We start from the raw sequence: 19,744 nt of genomic DNA, 5'->3' as shown, positions 1-19,744 counted from the left end.
ACAGATCAGAGTGTATTTTTGTCCAGTTGTGAGTCTTGATTGGGTAGTTTTCGACAGTGGCTCCCCCATCCCATTCTTCAGATAAGTTTGTAGGTCTGTAGGTAAGTTACTACGTTTTAAGGCTCGCCTGTTCCGTATTCCTTTTTCAAAGTTTACATTAGAGGAATTATGAGATTTTCACTTACAATTGGTTTTGAATTTTGACCCTGTTTTCTCTCGTCGATGGTTTGAGCTCCACGGCATCCTTGTACCACTTGACAGTGGACATTCTTGGTATTCCCGCATTGCATCGCAGCTTCAGCTTTTCTCCAGTGAATACCTCGCTGGTAGCATTGTGGGCATCTGCAACAATAAAACATACACATTAGGTATATAGCCATACGATTATAATCATGGCAGCGGTCGTCTTAGCAGCAATATGCGGAACTATAAACCTCCCCGCGCTTTAACGTACATATCTACCCGACCCCAGCCTTCGTCCTTTACCTTTACACTACATAAATCAGTGGTTTCCAAACCTTATGTTAATACGCCTCCCTTTTAAAAAAATCTAATCTTGGCTCCTCCCTTCCCTTTATTTCATTAAATAATACCTTTTTAAATAGCCAAAAATGTACTAATACAAAAATGAAAAAAACTTAATTATAAAAATAAACAAGATTATACTATGTACATACTTTTATTATATCCATTTTAAAATTAATTCGTTTGTGGATGTGCTTGTTTATTATCACAAAGTGCTCTTTTTCTACTAAACGGGATCGATATTTGGATTTCATTGCAGCTTTCGCAATAGTAGCAGTAGAAACTTTACTGACAACTTACATTGCTTTTCTTGACAAAGTATTATATTATTCTTCACTTCAATTCAACCAAAATTGAACGAGGTTTTTGTTTCAATGAATTATCGCATGATAATTCTATCATTTTTTTCCTTTTCAATAGTAGTTAATCCAAATTCATCATCGTTCATTGACAAATGGATTTTATCATTGGCCCCACTTCCTGAAGCGGGCCACCAGGCCAGTATCTTTTGGCGGGCCCACCTACCTATCGCTGAGAAGCAGTGTGGTGCTCTAAAGTGGTGTTTCCTAAATTATTCACGGGAGTTATCATTTAAATATAGCAATCATCAGAAAGCTATCACATCAAATTGCAACTATTTTTGATTACAACTTTTTTTTAAACTATTAGAGTAAATCTGTGATGTGTGTTATGCCCGGGCCCCCAGGCTCTTTATAAACTATGCATTTGCAAACTGCAAACCTGTGGTTACATTTATGTTAAACTTTTCGCGCCTCCCTTTGCAACACTCCGCGCCTCCCAGTTTGGAAATCGCTGACATAAAGGGATATGAAATCGCAGCCATGACATATTAGTGGTAGACTTGTAGAATAGTTGCAATATTATCAGTATCACTCATAACATAACACTACCTACATGTAAAGAAATACCTAACCATTAATAACAGTATCTTAGTGACAATAGCCATCATATTCCTGCAACGGAAAAGTCCTGCGTGACCTTGGGTCAATAATATTTTCGTCATATTATTATGATTTTGACTTTCAAATAAAGATTTTTGTTGTAGATAGGAAGGAGAATATATTGATTGGAATATAATCTATATTCTATCAGCTATAGTCTGATTTTTATAATGCAAGAGTAGAATTTATAGTCATATTTTTCTACTATTTTCCAACTATTGTTTTTTTTTTCAATCAAACAAATGAAAAAAATGGCGGTAGAGCTGGCGACTAGTTTCAAAAAAGCAGAGCGTTGGAGCGGAGCTCGGAGCAAGAGCACGGAGCAGGCGAGCAATGGGGTTTTACCCGGAGCAGGAGCGGAGCCGGTGGATATATTTTACCACGTTTTTATTAGCTCGTATTCTTGTTTGTCCGGTACAGATTTTTACATGTGTGTCCAGTACATTTTTTTTCTTGTTTGTCCATGATTATACAATGCATTCTTTTGATACTTTTAGCCATTTTTAAGCAGAATTGAATTCATTTTCAGTTAATTCTGTTTTGTATGGAAAGTTATTATTGTCGGTTGCTAAAGGGGTCCTAGCAACTAAATTATTAATATATACGTGCGTTACTATGGAAATCATTATGAAATGTCATTTTGACATTTCAATATTCTATAATATTTATTCAGTATTTCTATCAAGTACAATAAAAAGTTTTTATTAATACATAGAATTGTCAAGTTTATATGATTCAACAGAAAATTTAAAAACGTCGTATATAAAAAGTTCTTTTTATCTTGTAATTATTTGACATGGCTTTTAAAAAGTTTTTTAAGAAAATGATAATTGATCGAAAATATTACTTGCGTTTTAGGGAAGTTTCCTTTTCACACAATATCATTTCAAAATATATAGCAAGTTGGCGCAAGGATGCGACCATACAGCCTTCTCAATGGTGCCCGACGAGGACGATAAATTGGATAGGAACTGGAGGAGTGACCAGAGCTAAAAACACTATGAAAAAGTGTACTTCGATTAATCCTTCAAATTGCAAATGTGGCGCCGACTAAACCGTGGAACTGGTGATGATTAGTACGCTTGTTGCATCAAACTGCATCATCGATGACGTGCTTAAAAATAAAGACGCTGGTGGCCAAGGCGTTGTTGAGAAGAGTTTAGGCACATCTCACACACGAACATGACAGAATCAATCAAACATAACGGTAGAATTTAGAAAAAAGATCGTGACTACGCGACTCGCAGATTGTGCAAACAACGCGTGACGAACAAAACATAATCTCATAAAAATTCAACACGCGTCCATTTTTTGTTATGTTTATTGTTATTTAAGTAGTATCTAGTAGTAATAATAATAATAATAATATATTCATTGATATGTTTTAATAAATTAGAATACTTCCTCCGACGCCATCACAAAACAAATTGACGTGCTCACAGGTCGACTATCGCTCTCCGATTGGCAACGCGTGCGAAATTACGTCCCACCTATTGCTGAAAATTATTTGCCGCTTCACTGAGGTATGCTCGTTACTTATAATTATTAATATAATACTGATTTGGGGTATTCCCATAATATACTTAAGTACCTATTCAAATCATTGCTGTGTTGAGGTTTTAATAACATTATATTTTTAACATTCACAGGGCTGTAATAAAAATATATTCGAAGTTAATATGCTTATTCCTGCATTTATATTTCATCAGCTTAATTACATTATTAAAATCCGACGACATGTTAAATGAGACTTCTCCCCGTCTTGGCGATACATTCAAAAATACTCGTGAATTATTTTTACGTCTTGATAAAATAAAAATACTCAAGCAAAGCTCGAGCATTGCACTGGACGCACCATTGGCGGTCCCTTAGAAAAATTTCTTTCAGTATTATATTGGATTGTAGGATAATTGCCGCGGCGTCGGACTATTTCAATTTCAATTTATTTATTTTTTAACATATTGTGGATATTACACATTATAAGTTTAAGACGTTCACAACATGACATTTAGAAACAAAGAAATATAAAACAGTATTACATAAAAAAAAGAGATAGATCAGTATAATAGAGATAGATAGTACCTATGTGACTAGATAGTATGACTGTGATAGATACGAGTAGTATGATAGTAGAAATGTGTAAATACAAAAAATATAAATTAGATAGGTACAAGGAAGTACACCGGATGAGTTAAGCAGACCCTATTTTAAGAAGACTATAGCGTCGCGGGGCCCAGGTTCGAATCCTGGGTCTGGCAAGTATACAATATATTGTTTTTCAATTTAGTGTATGAGCCAGAGTATGGACCTAATAGGTTGAGCAAGTGGCTGACATCCATTTCTCGTAAAAACAAAATCTGTTGATACAAAACCTCCACTCTGTGGAGTCCCATATACATATGATCTTATTAGGATCGGACATGGTTTAAAAAAAATGATAAGCCTACATCATATAGGTACCTACCTGAAAACAAAAAAAATCTTTGTAAAGAGTCCCATCTGCTCATCCATCTACTTTGGGTAGATTCACTTTGATTATACTTTTAAATTGAAAGTAACATCCATCAACGGAATATCAAATTGATCAGTCGATATCAAACCTTTCAGGCGAGAACCTCTCAATTAAATACCAGAAATTAACTACTTTGAATTAGGTAGCGCTAATATTATGTTCAGTGTTTGCCCTATCGCACATCTATACTCGTCCGACTGCAACACGTCGAATGATGTGATTTTGTTGGTACATATTAATAAAACACACGTAACCAAATATAATATGTACTTACTAGAGGTGAGTTAGAAATACTGTCACCAGTTTGTGTACTCAAGTATCGGATGAAACTACCCATACTCAGTACGTGTGGCCCGATAAACTTGTTCCAAAAAACTTGTGATGATATCATCGCGAGTCGCTGGCTAGTTGGTAGACTTTCAATACCATTAACATTAAATGCGCGCGAGCGAGGTAGCACTCGAATACAATTATATTTCAATTTATTAGTCTATGCATGCGAATGACGTCATCTTATGTATGAACAAATAGGTCATAAATTGCCTGTAGCAGCATATTATTCCCTCGGAAATGTGGTGAGGTGACGCAGTTTACAATAAAAAAATGATTGTTATTCATTTTATGTTAACAAGAATATTATAACATAACATAAAAACAACTCATAAATTTAAAATGTGTTTAAAATTTTATAATAAATGGGACATTTTGAAAACCCCAGCTCAGTGTATTTTAGCGATTCTATTGAAGCCGATATTTCAAATACTAATATGGAGTTAAGTTTTAGTTCCAGTTTAGTATGAGACTTATGTCGCATACGCACGCCAACCGCTCTATATAGTATTCCAAATACTAGTAAGTATTTTGGAACAAGTTTTGATACTAAGTATTTTTTTATACTGGTAGTAAGTATACCTAGTCTTCAAAATCGACCAGTTTTCCCACCTCTAGTACTTACCTCCAACACGACGAATATGTCGATGTGATTTTGTTGGTATTCACGAAACACAATAAAAATGTAACCTATGTATTGTGAGTATTGTATGTCAGAACAATATACATTATTATTTGTTAACAGTAGGTACATAAATTAATTATTTAGGACTGCCACTGGATCCGGTTGCATCCAGAATCGGAATTTCGCTAACTGTAGGACGGTGCAACTGAACACATGGCCCAACAACAATAATTTCGATTTATTTTTGAACTTGCTTTGAAAGCTTTTGCGAACCTACTAATTATTTTTAAATATTAATACTTTGCTTGGAGAATAACAATTATAAAATTAACGATTTAATATGCAATGTTGTCCACATTGCCAACAGAAAATGAATAGGATTCAAAAGAAGTAAAAACCTATTTTGTCCCATTACTTAATTCATTTTTTTCGGGTTGCCATACTTACTTTCAATCCTCTTAGTGGTGATAGAACAGTTAGTTATTACACTATTAAAACACACACACACAAATAACACAATACATACAGGTAGAAAACAATTAATTTAAATGCGAAGTTTCAAGTAGGACTGACTACTTGACAATACAAAAACGATAAAAACCATTTTAATTCGATTTTTGTTCTCTTTGAGAGTCTGTCAGGGGCTCCGCGAGAACTCGGAAAAGCTCGCCTAACCTTCATCTTGAAACTTTTTTGGTAATAGGCTGAAAGTAAAGTTCAAGATAACCTATATTTAAGTCACTATGCAATGGAGTTCATATTTGCACGGTTGTTGGATATCGCATCATAGTTATTATTGAACTAACTAGCTAAATGAAAATGAATAGAACCGAAGATGAACCTTACAAAAATTGAGGAACTCATATCAACTGATTATTATTTATGTACTAACGTGCCTGACATTTAAAGAGGGTGACAGATTAAGGTATGAATACAAGTAACACAACGTTTGATGATATATAATGTGACGACTAATTTTTTTCGCCTGCAGCGCTGATAGGTACCCCGGAATCGTCTGTAGAGGTGTGAATTATAATAATTTTAAACATTATAATTTATATAGATACTAATATCACTTTAAGATAGCAACACAGAAATTGCAATAGATAATAAATTTAGATTTAAGACTTAAATAGTAAGGAGCGGCATTTTGGGTGTGCTTATGCTTATGGTCACTCTAGTTAGGTACTAAATACGACCATTTTGCAATTTGTCACCCAGGACCATGGCCCCTACAAGAGGGAGGGGGCTGACAGGGCTCTAGCTTCGAGGCCCGGCGTGGCGGGTCGATCAGATATGTGAGATAAACACACATAAATTTTTTTTTAATGAAGTTGTAAGACGCAATTTTGATTGTTTTGTGTTGATACTTGACAATTCCATAATTCAAGTAATGTATTAAAACTACAAAAAATCGCTAAAAATAAACTTAGGATCTTACCATATAGCAACATTTTGAAAACGCTTCTGTTGTGCGTCACAAATGCCATTAAACTTGGCGATAGGTAGGGGGGCCGCTTTAGGATGTGGGAGACATGCCCAGGACTATAATGTCAGCCAAGTAGGGGCTCTAAAAGATTTTAGAAAATGCATCAAGTTGTCCCAGCTAATCAAAAAAAATTGAAAATCACTGATATAGGTGAATGTGAGATATCTCGATCTATACCTATTCTCTTTCTGAGCATCATAGCTCACCCCAACATCTTCAAACGCCCACCAGGGGAGGGGGTGATTGCCTCTACTTTTGGTAATTCTTAAAATGATCTTGTAGGTATACATTTGGTTAGCTTTTCTTATAATATGGTGACGATTTATTGAGCTGGATATTTCGTTATTGAAATTACCAGTCCATAGTGAGACATGAATGTTTATTTACTGTTAGTTGTTAGTAAAATGAAACAAGAAATGGATATCATAGATATTGGCCATATTTTTATTATGATCTCCATTGAAATCATTTGAGATATTATGACCAGTGACCACCTACAGTTTATATTCAAACTTATTGTATTCTTATTTCATAGTGTAAGTGTATATTTTCACAAGTTTGTGTCCTCCTACAGGTCATTGCCTTATACTCATTAAATTTAATTATAACCCTAGATTACAATACAGTTACATACGTAAACATACGTATTAAATATAATTATTATTTATCACCTATTGTTCACAATATTAAACAAAAAATAACAACAAAATATCGACACATATTTGAAACTGCATGTTGTACCTAGCCTTTCCACTGTCCAAAAAAATATTATTTATTAGTTGTAATAATAAACGAAACGTCATTATGTCATCATATCACTCATTATGCACCTCTTATTAAGTTTGTGATTTCACGATTTTGTTGTTTTCTGAACTGAATGCAGAACTAACCCCCGTTTCAGACGGGACACCGGTGTCGCACTCCTATATAATGAGGAGGCCTTTGTATTCGAATAAAGGGGCCTTGTATTTTGTTTATGAACGCCCCAGAGCTAATGAATCAACGCGTGTCCGGTACACTTTTCCGTCGGCCGCTACAATCTCAAGCCGCCGATACACTTGTTTTTATTACCGCAGTCAGTTTTATATTCTAATTTATAACGCGAAATTATGCGTTGACTCATTAGCTCTGGGGCGATCATAAACATAATACAAAGGCCCCTTTATTCGAATACAAAGGCCTCCTGTATTATATCTATACGAGCGCGACACAGGTGTCCCGTCTGAAACGGGGGTTACTCACATTTATTTTCTCGAGAATTCGAGACAGGTTGATTGATTTCTCAAGAATTTCTTTTTAGAAGAAGATCTTCAGACCTTGTCCAGATGGCGGGTGTCCCGCCGCGCTTTACGCTCGAGTACCAAAATTGTGCTGCGCCCATATAGCGCGACAAACGCGAGTGCAAGAAGAAAAGCCCGACAACTCAATTGTGATACACGGTTCCTCTGAGATCCTTATTCTCAGCAGTCTGAACCTAGGTGAAGTAAATTGTTTTGAAATAGTCATAAAAACTGTTGCCTCGAGCGCGAGGCGGTCTTAATTAATTTTGGAGCCACTAAAAAAATCGCGTTGTCGAGAGTCTCGCGGTCGCTTGCGTTTGTCGCGCGAAACAAATACCCTACGAGTGCATGTGGACGGCTCAATCGGGTCACTTGTACCTGGAGAACGCGCGACTTGTCAAATCGCGCCACCCGGACGAGGCTTTACGTGATGTTGGCGTAAATAACAATGATACCTAACCTTTTTTGAAAGATTGTCTGTCTACCTTTAGATATCATCTCAAACTACAAAAAATAAAAAGTCCCTAAAACCGAAAATTGAATTTAGTCGGATAAAACAACGAAAAATACCGCTACAGGCAATTAATATACTATGTAGGTAGGTACCTATTTGTTATTCTGTTTGCTAAATATTGTTCAGGGTGGCTTCGAGACAAATTATAAATATCACTATAATATAATTATAATGGACGTACCTACATACAGATGACATACCTACCTAGCTTGTCTCAGTAAATTCCATACTATGATATAAAAGGGTTTCCATATTCTCCTACAGTAAACATGCCAACCAAAAGTTGAAAGCTCCCTTTTGAAAGCTCATGCGTATACACAAACAATTTTAACGATATGTTTATATGTTTTACTATCCAACATTTTTATTGAAAGATATTATTAAAACTGTACGAATTTAGTTCAAAATAGCTAGTGCCTGCATATAAATAAGACTTTATTCATTTTCCCCAGCAGTAACTAATGTAATCGTCGAAACGTCATCAAAATAATAATACACAATGGCAATTATATTAGAAGTACCTGCTAGTAAGTAAATATTTTCACGATGAAGTAATTCAGAAATCGAAGTAAGTATATAATATAATTATTATACTGTGGACATACCTTCGAGAATTTTCAAAAGGTCGATGCTTAGCTATTAGCTGTTGAGGTTGAACCGAATTAAGTACCTACACAATAGTGATTGAAAAACGAACATACGAATTTTACACAGTGAGTGTAAATCTATCACGTGACCACAGATGAAAAATATGACTCACGTGACATATTCTACAGAATGATACTAACCCCATGTTTTCAGTAGGTACGTATACAATAATTATTATGTAGGTATAAGGACAAAATACGACGCATTTTCAAATCCAATAGGCCGGCAATACACATTCATGAAGACAACCGCAGGTACAATGGGCAGAGCTTACGCCACACGTGGTGGGCACGTGTGTCTTGGAAGCTACGGAAATACTGACATTTTAAATCACATTAAAATAATACGTACTAATACCTACTTACCAGCATACAGTGTCCGTTTGTTTGCTTCAAACGTGAAACAAAATGTAGCTAGGTATAATCTTTTTTAAAGACTTCTATGGAAAGTAGCTTTTTACAACTAAGAAATTTTAATTTTCAAGAAGACTTTTTTGGTACCTACCCAAAGTCTTCCAAGGTCTTACCTTACCAATATAATAAACCGGGTGCTGGGATCGAAATCGTATAAGTACATAATTAGATAGACGCACTTTCTTTTGTAATTCGGTTACTTGAGACGATAGTAGGTATACATCTCACTCATCTCAGAGTATTGATATACCTACACGAAAAGTATAAAAAATAACGAAACCAATAAATTGCCTGGCACCATGCACATTCTGAAGACAATGGCCAGCTTCAAAGTATATTCAAAGCCAAACTACGTCTCAAACTAAGAGGCCATCAATGGACGAAACCGCATGCGGTTTAGATCCGTGTGCCATACTAAACTTATGATTTGTGTTCATGAAAATATATTTTCACTAAATTTGTAAGTGTAAGTGTATGGTATAAACAGATACGATCAGATGCTTATAATACTTTGTGAAAATATATTTCCATGAACAGAAAAGATAAGCTTAGTATGGCACACGTTTCGAAACCGCATACGGTTTCAGTCCATGGATGGCCTAGAACGCGCTCGCACAGTGCCATTGTAATTTCATGTTAGGGGGTGAGGGTTTGATCCACGACCACTTCCCGTGCAGCCACCATGATTTTTCATATAGGTACATACATACTAATATATATAATAATATAAAGGTACCTCAGTAGACAAATAAAATAAACCTTGTACCTTGTACCTATATGTAGCCTGATTGTTAAATTCAAAGTAGGTAGGTAACAACTTCTAGCCGAGGAAATACGCTCCTTTGCTCTGAATAGAGATCTCATTGAAATGAAATGTCGAAGGGTCGTTTCGTTGATTTACAAGCGTATTTACAACTTTACATAAAGTTTGGAGTAAAACACAGAAGTAGTGGAATAAAAGCTGACTTACATGGGCATCTGTTTAATGAACGTTTAATTTTTTGGTATCTTCTTTTAAATAAGTACAAAGAAATCGTAAATATTTTATTAACCGCGCGGATAGATTCACTATCTTTTGAAATCAGTAGGTACCATACCTACGAGACAAACAGTGGTGGCAAAAATATATGGGTGGCAATTTGCTAAATCAGCTAAATAAAATAGTGCGGAGTCGCTCGCTGGGTATTTTAGACTCCAACATTCCCTACACCCCTGACCCAAATGCACATCCTTAGATATTTTAAGGTTCGGGTGGTTCGGGTACTGAAACTTTTGAATTTCACCGCTTTCAATAAAAACAAGCAATACGTAGGTAGGTACGTAATCACTTCGGAATTGGACTGATTAATCGTTTCTCTTGCGTTGCATTTTACACTCAGTTTACTTTACTGGGTACCTATGAATACTATACCAACACCTAAGACCAACCAGTGATAAAACCGATTCGTCACACATTTCAGTTAACGCTTACGCCGCTTTCGCAGAGTCCATACACCCTCAATCATGGCCCCCACATCCTGAGACGGGCCCTCAGGCTAAGGTCTTTGGCGGGCCCCCTACCTACCGCTAAGGTAAAAGGCAGTGTGAAACACTACATTAACGTTTTTTTTTTCAGATTGTGTTTTAGTTCAAATTAAGGGTAGGTACTATAAAGTGAATTATTAGCGATTTTTAATACACCTACTTTAATAATGGAGCTGTCGAGTATCGACACATAATAATCAGAAAATATGTTGCGCAATTATATAATTTAAAATGTTCATGTCTATGAAGTAGCGCCGCAGGCGACTTTTTTTACAATTAAAACTAATTTATGATGTGTGTTTATCTCACTTATTTGGTCAACTCGACACGCCGGGCCTCCCACAGCCCGGGCCCCCAGGCTAGAGCCCTATCAGCCCCCTCTTGTAGGGGCTATACCCTCAATTATTGTACTTTGAATAGTGTTTTGCATTCAATGAAGATGAATGAAGAAGACGCGTTCTTCATTAAATAAAAATGACTTTTATTTTGTTAACTGTCAATTCATGGTGGAACTGCATTGTATTGTTGTTTTTATTTAATAAAACGCAATTTTTTTATATAGTACTTATTCCACTTTAATAAATTAAAGTGGAATAAGTACTATATAAAAAAATGCGATTAAAGTGGAATAAGTACTATATAAAAAAGTTGCGTTTTATTAAATAAAAACAACAAATAAAAATGACATAATTTCCTATTTCGCGTGATTCCAAAGTATTATCACTCATGATAACTGATGGAAGAAGTGCCAGAGCGCGTTCCGTCTGGAAATAAAACCACCAAAAACAACGTTTAATAATACGACTGTAGTGTAAAATATACTTAATTTATTCCGAGTTGAATTAGTAAACTTAAGAATACCTACACTGGTAGATTTTTAACCATTCCTGAGTAGTAATGACAAAGGAAAAAATCTGGAATTAAAACGTAATAGGTACCTATTAATTGTTATGATCATAAATAATATTGTACGAGCGGTGAATATCCGTGAATTGAAAATATAATGCCATTGGAATAAACCTTATTGTACATAGGTATTAATTTTAATCTATTATTGCAGTGTTTCCCAACGTGTGGTTGGCCTAGGGCAGTGGTCGGCAAACCGCGGCTCTTTGGCTCCTTGAGTGCGGCTCTGCCACAAATGCCCTTTGCCTTATTTGACATGGCTACAAAGAAGAACCAAAGAAATGGGAAGACGAAAACCGTGAATTACATACTAAAACTTAAATGGCCTAGGTACCGACCTGTATTATTTGTCGGGCAAAATTGGCGCATTATATGAAGTCAAATTTGGAAAGACACTTTACAACTAAACACACCCTGGCATGTCATCTAGCTGTAATAATATCATGTCGCTAATGCAAGATGAAAGCAGTTTAGAAACTTCAGAAGAGTCAAGAAAAATCAAGTTCTGTATTTAATTACTGAATACCTACAATCTTCCAACAATGTTAATATTGCAAGTTTTGTGGTTAGCAAAGAGATTTTTAAGAGAGGATAATTATTATCAAGAGTAAATTGAGAAGTCGTCTTATTGATGAGAACCTGAAATCGTGCTTAAAATAAAAACAACAGCATACAAACCTGACTTAGCCAAGTCGGTCATTCTCAATTGTTCAAACACTGAATTATTGGAACAGAAATTTTAAATAATATTATGATATGACGTCAGATTACAGAAAAATGATATGACAAATTTTAGGTTATGCGCGCTAAAATTTAGAATGGATGACTGGCTGTGTGTTGTGTGAAATGCATTAAAAAATGAATTACGGCCGGCTGTGAATAAATTATGCGATGTGATGGATAACAATATACCTACTGACTTGTGCTTTGTTCTTGAAATATTAGATTGGGACAAGTCATAAACAATCGTATTTTATGCATGAACAATCGGCTGATCATACAAAAAAACAATAACATTGGCAGACGCAGGTCCCAACACATCCTAATGCAAAATATCTTGAAGTTACGTAACTACCTACCAGCATTACGATTAGGTTATTTTTCATGCATTTCATTATCGCTACCTTGAGAAATGAAATTTATTACCTACTGTTTTGATTATTGCATTTAGGAAAATGCTGGAGGAGTTTCGTATTCGTCTACCTGAGACGATAACATAATAAATAATAATATTTTATATGTTATATTATGTTTCACACGCTGCTCATGCTGGACATAACGCGAAAGGACAAAAAGAGGAATGAGTGGATAAGGAAGCAGACAAGGGTTTGCGATGTAAGTAATAGGGTTTAATAAAAGCCTTAAATGGAGATGGGCTGGACACATAGCTCGAAGAAGAGACAATCGTTGGACAAATCTAGTCATCCAGTGGTATCCAAGAAGTACAAAACGTCCACAAGGTAGACCTAGAGGCCGCTGGATCGATGAAATGATAAAGTTCTGCGGAAGTACGTGGCAACGCAATGCACAGGACCGAGAGAAGTGGAAGCAACTTGAAGAGGCCTTCATCCAGCAGTGGATAGATTCAGGCTGATATGATGATGATGATGATGATGATGATGATGATGATGATGATGATGATGATGATGATGATGATGATGATGATGATAATGATGATGATGATGTTATATTATAAATATACATATGCATACACATACGGTAGTATGGTGGCGAAAAGTGGGAGCCACGACTACCTAATTCTAGAGCTGACTTGATAACCTATCATGGAAACTTTCTTCGTTTGTTAACAAATCAGTTATCAGTGTTATCACAAAGGAAAATGCGTCTCTCATGTTATGCATGCGATTATTGGGTGCGAGCATAGATGTGGTGGGAGTGTTGCCTATTATTAATTATCCACTGGTTTCATTTTGTAGCCTTTCTGTATACACACACCTAGCATGCACCTTACCATGCCGTATTCGTATTTCTATACTTAATTTTTAGGTTTTTTAACATGAAGTGCCAATTTTCACATGTATACATTGGCACTGGTAGCATTACAAAACCGAACACAGGTAGTTTACCTATTCCCTGGGTCATGGCCCCCACAAGGGGGGGGCTGACGGGGCTCTAGCCTGGGGGCCCAGGCTTAAGAGGGGCCCGGCGTGGTGGATCGACCAGCCAAGTGAGACAAACACACACAAAATTGCACTTATAGTAAATAAATGTCGCTAATAATAAAATGGCGCCATTTCACTACTAGCATACTAAAATTTTAAAAATACATACTTATATAATTGTGCGATGCAATTTTTGATCATTGACAACACCATAATTATTCAAGTGGGTGGATTAAAAAATATAAAAAAATTTACAAAGAATACCCTCAAAAATTATACATCGAACACCATTTGGAATAGGACACTGAAAATAGTCTCCACTGCATTTAACTTTAGCGATAGCGATAGGGGGCCTCGCCAAAAATCCTAGCCAAAGGGCCCGCTTCAGGATGTGGGGGCCATGCCCTGGGTAGTAGGTACAATATGAGATTGAAGATCATTTTCAGGCGACCGAATGCCTTCTGTTGGATGCTTTCGTGCCAGTTCGGTTAAATCCGGAAATTTGTATGCAGTTGAACGTATCACAATCCATCGTGAGCTGTTGCAACGTAAATAGATAACCGTATAATAGTGAAGCCATTATAAAACAATTAAGAATACGTATGTAATGAAAACCATCGGAAAGGCAAGGGAAAGATAAAACAAAAAATGTAGATAAGTAGGTACCCAAGTAAATTTGAAAAATACAATCATCGTAAGTATATCGACGTAAGTATACTTTTTGTCTATTATCTATTATATGGCTTGGTTTAGGCGGGGTTTAATTAAATTTTAAAACCAACAAGCACCATCTCCAATTTGTATTCTTAAATCGAAAACAAAATAGGTAATACCTACAAGGATGGCTGATATAGTTTAGTGTGCACTATTTATGTCGGATCTCCACAGCCTACCTCCACCCCTCGCCATTGATGACTAGACAACATTGTATCAAGGATTTTTCTTCATGTTATGTGTCATACTTCTGTATGACACATAACATGAAGACCTCACTTCTCCGTAGGTAGGTATGCCTTTTTATGAAGAATCGATACTTAGTTAAATCCTAGTGATCGTATAAGATTTAGGGATGATTTGATTGATCATATTATATTATATTATATACCTAGGTACCTTTTTTTATATTATGTAAAGCAAATAAACTGCTAAAAATATTTTAGATAATTAAAAAAATAACAAATCAATAAATCACAATCAATCAAGTAGACACGTTTAATATAAAGTAATATTTTTTGGACATTTTTTAAATGAATTGTTTTGTTAGAAGAGATACTTAGGTACTATTCTAAGCCCAAAAAATAAAACACATGTGTATTGTATAGTTTCGTGCAAGAAATATTCTTTTCAACAATATTATTATTAGTCAATGGATTTCAAAGACACATGGCCACGAATGGTCGGTCAATAAGGGTTTTTAATTATGAGGGATTTTAGGAATTTTAAGGACTTTCAAATAAAAACAAGAGAGACATCATTGATGAATGGCAGGGTAGAAAAAATGACAAGGGATGAAATAAATTCATCTGGGCGGTTATTCTACCGTTATTATAAGAAGAATATCATTCTCACAGACAAAAATCTGAAAGGAAAATGTTTCTGTAAGTAATAAATTATTGTTGCGAAAGCTAGTGAAATATGAAACCAAAGCGCACGGTTGCCACTGCTTCCAGTAGCAAATGAGTCTGCGTTATTGTGGTCGGTCATTCATGTAAAAACTTAAGTTCGTCTTAATTAGATAATATTATGATGCCCGTGGCTTAAAAGTATATTGGCACGAATCCAATGGTTACAGGTTCAAGTCCCGTCGGGCGTTATACTTTTTCAAAAAAATATTTGGTTATGGGGAAGTCAACGGCAAACAACAATAGCCGATATACTGAATTATTTGTTAGGTTGAGAAGAAAATCGATCCGGTGTTACATAATTATGAGGACCGCGCAGATCTACCTAGCGACAGTCGCACGTAACCTTCGAAACGGATAGATATAAGTAATATGGATGCGGCGATCGGTGAGCCGGTATAAGAATGACCAATTCGTAGATACATCTTTGTATGCGTCCTGGCGTCTTCGACTCGCAACCCGAGAATCGTGCGACATGTCGATTGAAAATCGTCTCGACTGGGATCATATAGTCATAAATCAAAACTGAGCGCGAAATGCAACCTTCTTATTTGCATACCTATAGGCAAGGCCGTGCGAGGACAGCGACGTCACTCGGCAAGCAAAAAATGAATGACAAAGTGCGACATTTTGGGATTATACCTGCGCTGCATGTCGGGTGAAAATAATTACATGAGCATCCAATGTTTTTTTTTCAAACTAAAATCCAGCAGTGTGCGAAAATCCATAAGATAACGTGTGTTTTGTGAATAACGATTACGTCACATCGACGTATTCGACACGTTGCAGGTCAGACGAGTTTTGATGTGAGAGCCGCCTTACAATAATTATTTTCGACGTATTGATATCGAAATGAACGATTCAACTGTTAGATTAGGAATTCAGATTTTTACTCTTTACTTCGAATAAATACTGATAAATAATTTTAATATGGTTTGCAATATGCGTGCAAAAAAGAATTAATGAATTATTATGGGGATGGTACAGATTCAATTTTTTTCCACTAATGGGACAACACGGCGTCAAGATTCTCGACTGGATTTTAATTTATGATTTTGGTCGAACGAGACTTAAAATAGACCAATCAATGAGCCGTTGGCGTCGTTTGCCTGTTGGTAAGTATACAGTTTACATCCAAAATTTTTGATAACAAAATACTACAAAGTTCCAATTGTTATTATGACCGATTAGAATCTATCTATTTTTATTTTAACAGTTCACAATGCATCGTAATAATTAACTTATTATATTTTATTTATAATTCAAGTCGTAATTTTGAAGGCTTTCAATAGCTCCTTCATAGTTTTCTCGGTAAAGGACATTACATTATAACTTCATCGATCCAGCTGGTTCTGTGTCAGAGCGGCCCCTCAAGAGTGCCTCCCGGGTACCATAGTCTGATTGCATTAAATTGTCCAATATATTTCAAAAGTCTTCCAATCACCGAGCGACATATCCGGTTCTTTGCCATTCATCAGCTCATTCTTCCCATTGCAAATGGTGGTATTTTGGCTATATGCCTAACATCCATTGCTGGATTTCGCCTAGGTGAAGGGTCCATGTTTTATAATGTGTTAGGAGGCAGATACATAATAGACCTGGTGTACCTACCAGTGGCGAAGGGTGAAGGTAGGCTGTTAAGATCCGGCATAAATAGTTCACACTAAACTTTGTGAGTCATACGTATTTGTTTTCATCAAAATCAGACTACAATTATTTACAATTAATATGGAGTTGGTTAGTTTTTAAAATTCAATTAAACCCTGCGAAAACCAACCCATAATAGATGATAGTCAAAAAATACTTGTCAATCTACAAAATATATAAAATTTTGCAATTAAATCATACATAACTTTGCATATTATTTCTTGATAGAATAATAGTTTGTATCTATTATAGTTTGGTTAAGGCATGGTTTAATGAATTTAAAAAATGAGCCAACAATATGTGTAATATGTATGCATTCTTAATCCAACGAAAATAAATAAGTACCTATGAATGAAAAACTGTGCACAATTTTGTCGTATCGCCCAAAGTATACCAAAACTATTCGTCACTGTTCTGGCAGAAGACACTAATTCGAAAAAATGACATATTGAGTTAGTTATACCAAAATGTACCTTATTTCAAACTTTACCGTCTGGAAACCGTCTTAATAAATAAACAGTCTTTATTTTAAAGTCATCCTTTTTACGATTACTTAATAAACTCACATGATAGACCATTTTCAAACATTTTAACAATTTCAAAGTCAAATTACTCAAAACTGGTATTCTCCAGTTAGTCTGTTCTGCCAGAACAGAGACGTATTATGGTTTGGTGGGCAGTATAATATAATTGATTTTTAAAAACTAACTAACACCCTGTAAATTGTATCAATAATTTTATTATAATGGGTATTAAACAGTGTTGTAATATGCGAAATCAGCGTTGCCAACTTAGTATTTTTCTTGCCAGATCTAGCATTTTTGAGTAAGCAACTAGGTAGCTTGCAAAAATCGCATCTGGTATATGGCGTTAAATCTAGCGTAGGTAAATCTATCGACAGGGAACAGATTAAAACTTTTGCTAAATAAGCTGGAATATCAAACCTGATTTACTTGAAAAGCAATAATATGCTGTTTATTATTACGGTTTATTTTGCCAATAAAATAAATTAAATACCTAGGTACCTATAATATTTAAGTAATAACCAAATTTCAAATATGCATGAATTTTTAGCTTTATGATTTATTCATTAGTTATGATTTGTGAAGCAATAAATTCTTCTTCCATCTTTGTTCTCGTGAAAACAATATTGATAAATATCACTTATATTTTTAAATGAAGGTTTCTATAAAAAAAAAATAGGAAAATCTTAGCATTTTTTCTGCCATCTAGCTTAATTTTTTTACCTTATCTGGCATATTTTTATGAATGACAGTTTGCAATACTGCGTGGAATCAACATAAACACAGCACTCTTTCAATTTAAATTTTTCAACTGGAATCCACGACAGAATAATATTTTATGTTTTAATGTATGAAATTGAGAACAACACCTACATTCATTTTGTGAATAAATGAGCTACTTGCACTATTCTGACAATAGCTACCTACATTTATTTACTATCTGCTAGAATGTTTTAAGAATGGAATGTTAAATTTTAACGCAGCCGTCAAAATTGTCCATGTCTATGGCCTCGCCCCATTCGGTTTATGTCAATAATTAAGGAATTTAATTAATTCGAATATAAAGAAAGCGTAAATTTCAGAGTGATTAAAATAATTAATTAAATGAAAGCTCGGTTCAGAAAATTTGTTCTGAAACCGTGTAAACTGTTCAATTTTGTGACGCCAAGACAGAAGTTTACTGAGGCAATATTTTTTTTATAGAATTTTAGAAAACTGATGGAGACGTCATTTCATAATGACGGCTAACTAATGCTAATGTACGAACCGAGCGTCCCAAGAGCTTCATAAAAATAATAATAAACGGAAGCGGGAATGGTGGAATTAGTGAAAACCAGAAACTCAGAAATTATTGTGGTGAAAACCATGCATTGGCTGGAATTTTGAGGAAGCATAATATTATTTTTTAAACATTATAAAAGTAATGTTATCATCATCATCATCAGTGGTCCAACAGTCAGTCTGCCCAGCCAGGTTCTAACTTCTTCCATCTCTCCCTATCCAGGGCCAGTGTCCTTGGTGATAATTATGTACAGTATAACCTCGTTTTTACGTGCCCGGTATTCACGTTTTCCCGGCAATTGCGTGTAATTTTTTCGGTCCCGATGTATTTCAGTACATTTAATACCCGCATTTACGTTTTTCTTTCCCGCGATTTACGTCGGAAATATTCAAAATATGCGAGTTACGCGCGCTTCTGATGAACTGTCTGATGAAGACGATGTTGATATTCCAACAAAAGAAGAAGCAATGAGGTTCACCGAGGGTTTAAAAACCTACTTTACAAACTTTGCTGATATCCAAGATGACACTTTTAAATGTTTATATAGTCTTGAAAGAGAATTACATAACAAAAAAACAAAAATGCAACAAACATACATAGGTATGTACATGATTTTTTCAATAAAATTTTTAATTGAATGTTGTTTTTTAATAAAACGTTATTTTTTTAGAAACATAAAATTTTAATGTTCTTTTTTTCAATACCCCCCTTTTACATTTTCCCTCCAATTAGGTTTTTTTTTCCAGTCCCTTAAAAAACGTAAAATAGGGGTTATACTGTGTGTTATAATAATATTATGTAGTATTACTATAATGTAA

General features: G+C 35.2%; 1 protein-coding gene across 4 annotated transcripts in view; it reads right to left on the bottom strand.

The window, feature by feature from the left end:
• The window catches only part of LOC147065675 (fibroblast growth factor receptor homolog 1-like), a 272,850-nt gene that overhangs the window by 34,792 nt on the left and 218,314 nt on the right, over positions 1-19,744 (bottom strand). For all 4 annotated transcript variants that reach the window (XM_085957090.1, XM_085957093.1, XM_085957091.1 and 1 more), the window contains one exon: positions 186-342. In XM_085957090.1, the coding sequence (XP_085813216.1) occupies positions 186-342 (157 nt within the window). The remainder of the gene's footprint in view (positions 1-185; positions 343-19,744) is intronic.

This window comes from Rhyacophila brunnea, unplaced genomic scaffold (genome assembly GCF_057557595.1).
Source record: "Rhyacophila brunnea isolate RB1 unplaced genomic scaffold, BYU_Rbru_1.0 scaffold_6, whole genome shotgun sequence".
In the NCBI taxonomy this organism is placed as follows: domain Eukaryota; kingdom Metazoa; phylum Arthropoda; class Insecta; order Trichoptera; family Rhyacophilidae; genus Rhyacophila; species Rhyacophila brunnea.
Note: the sequence above shows the minus strand (reverse complement) of the source record. Positions and strands in the feature narration are given on the sequence as shown.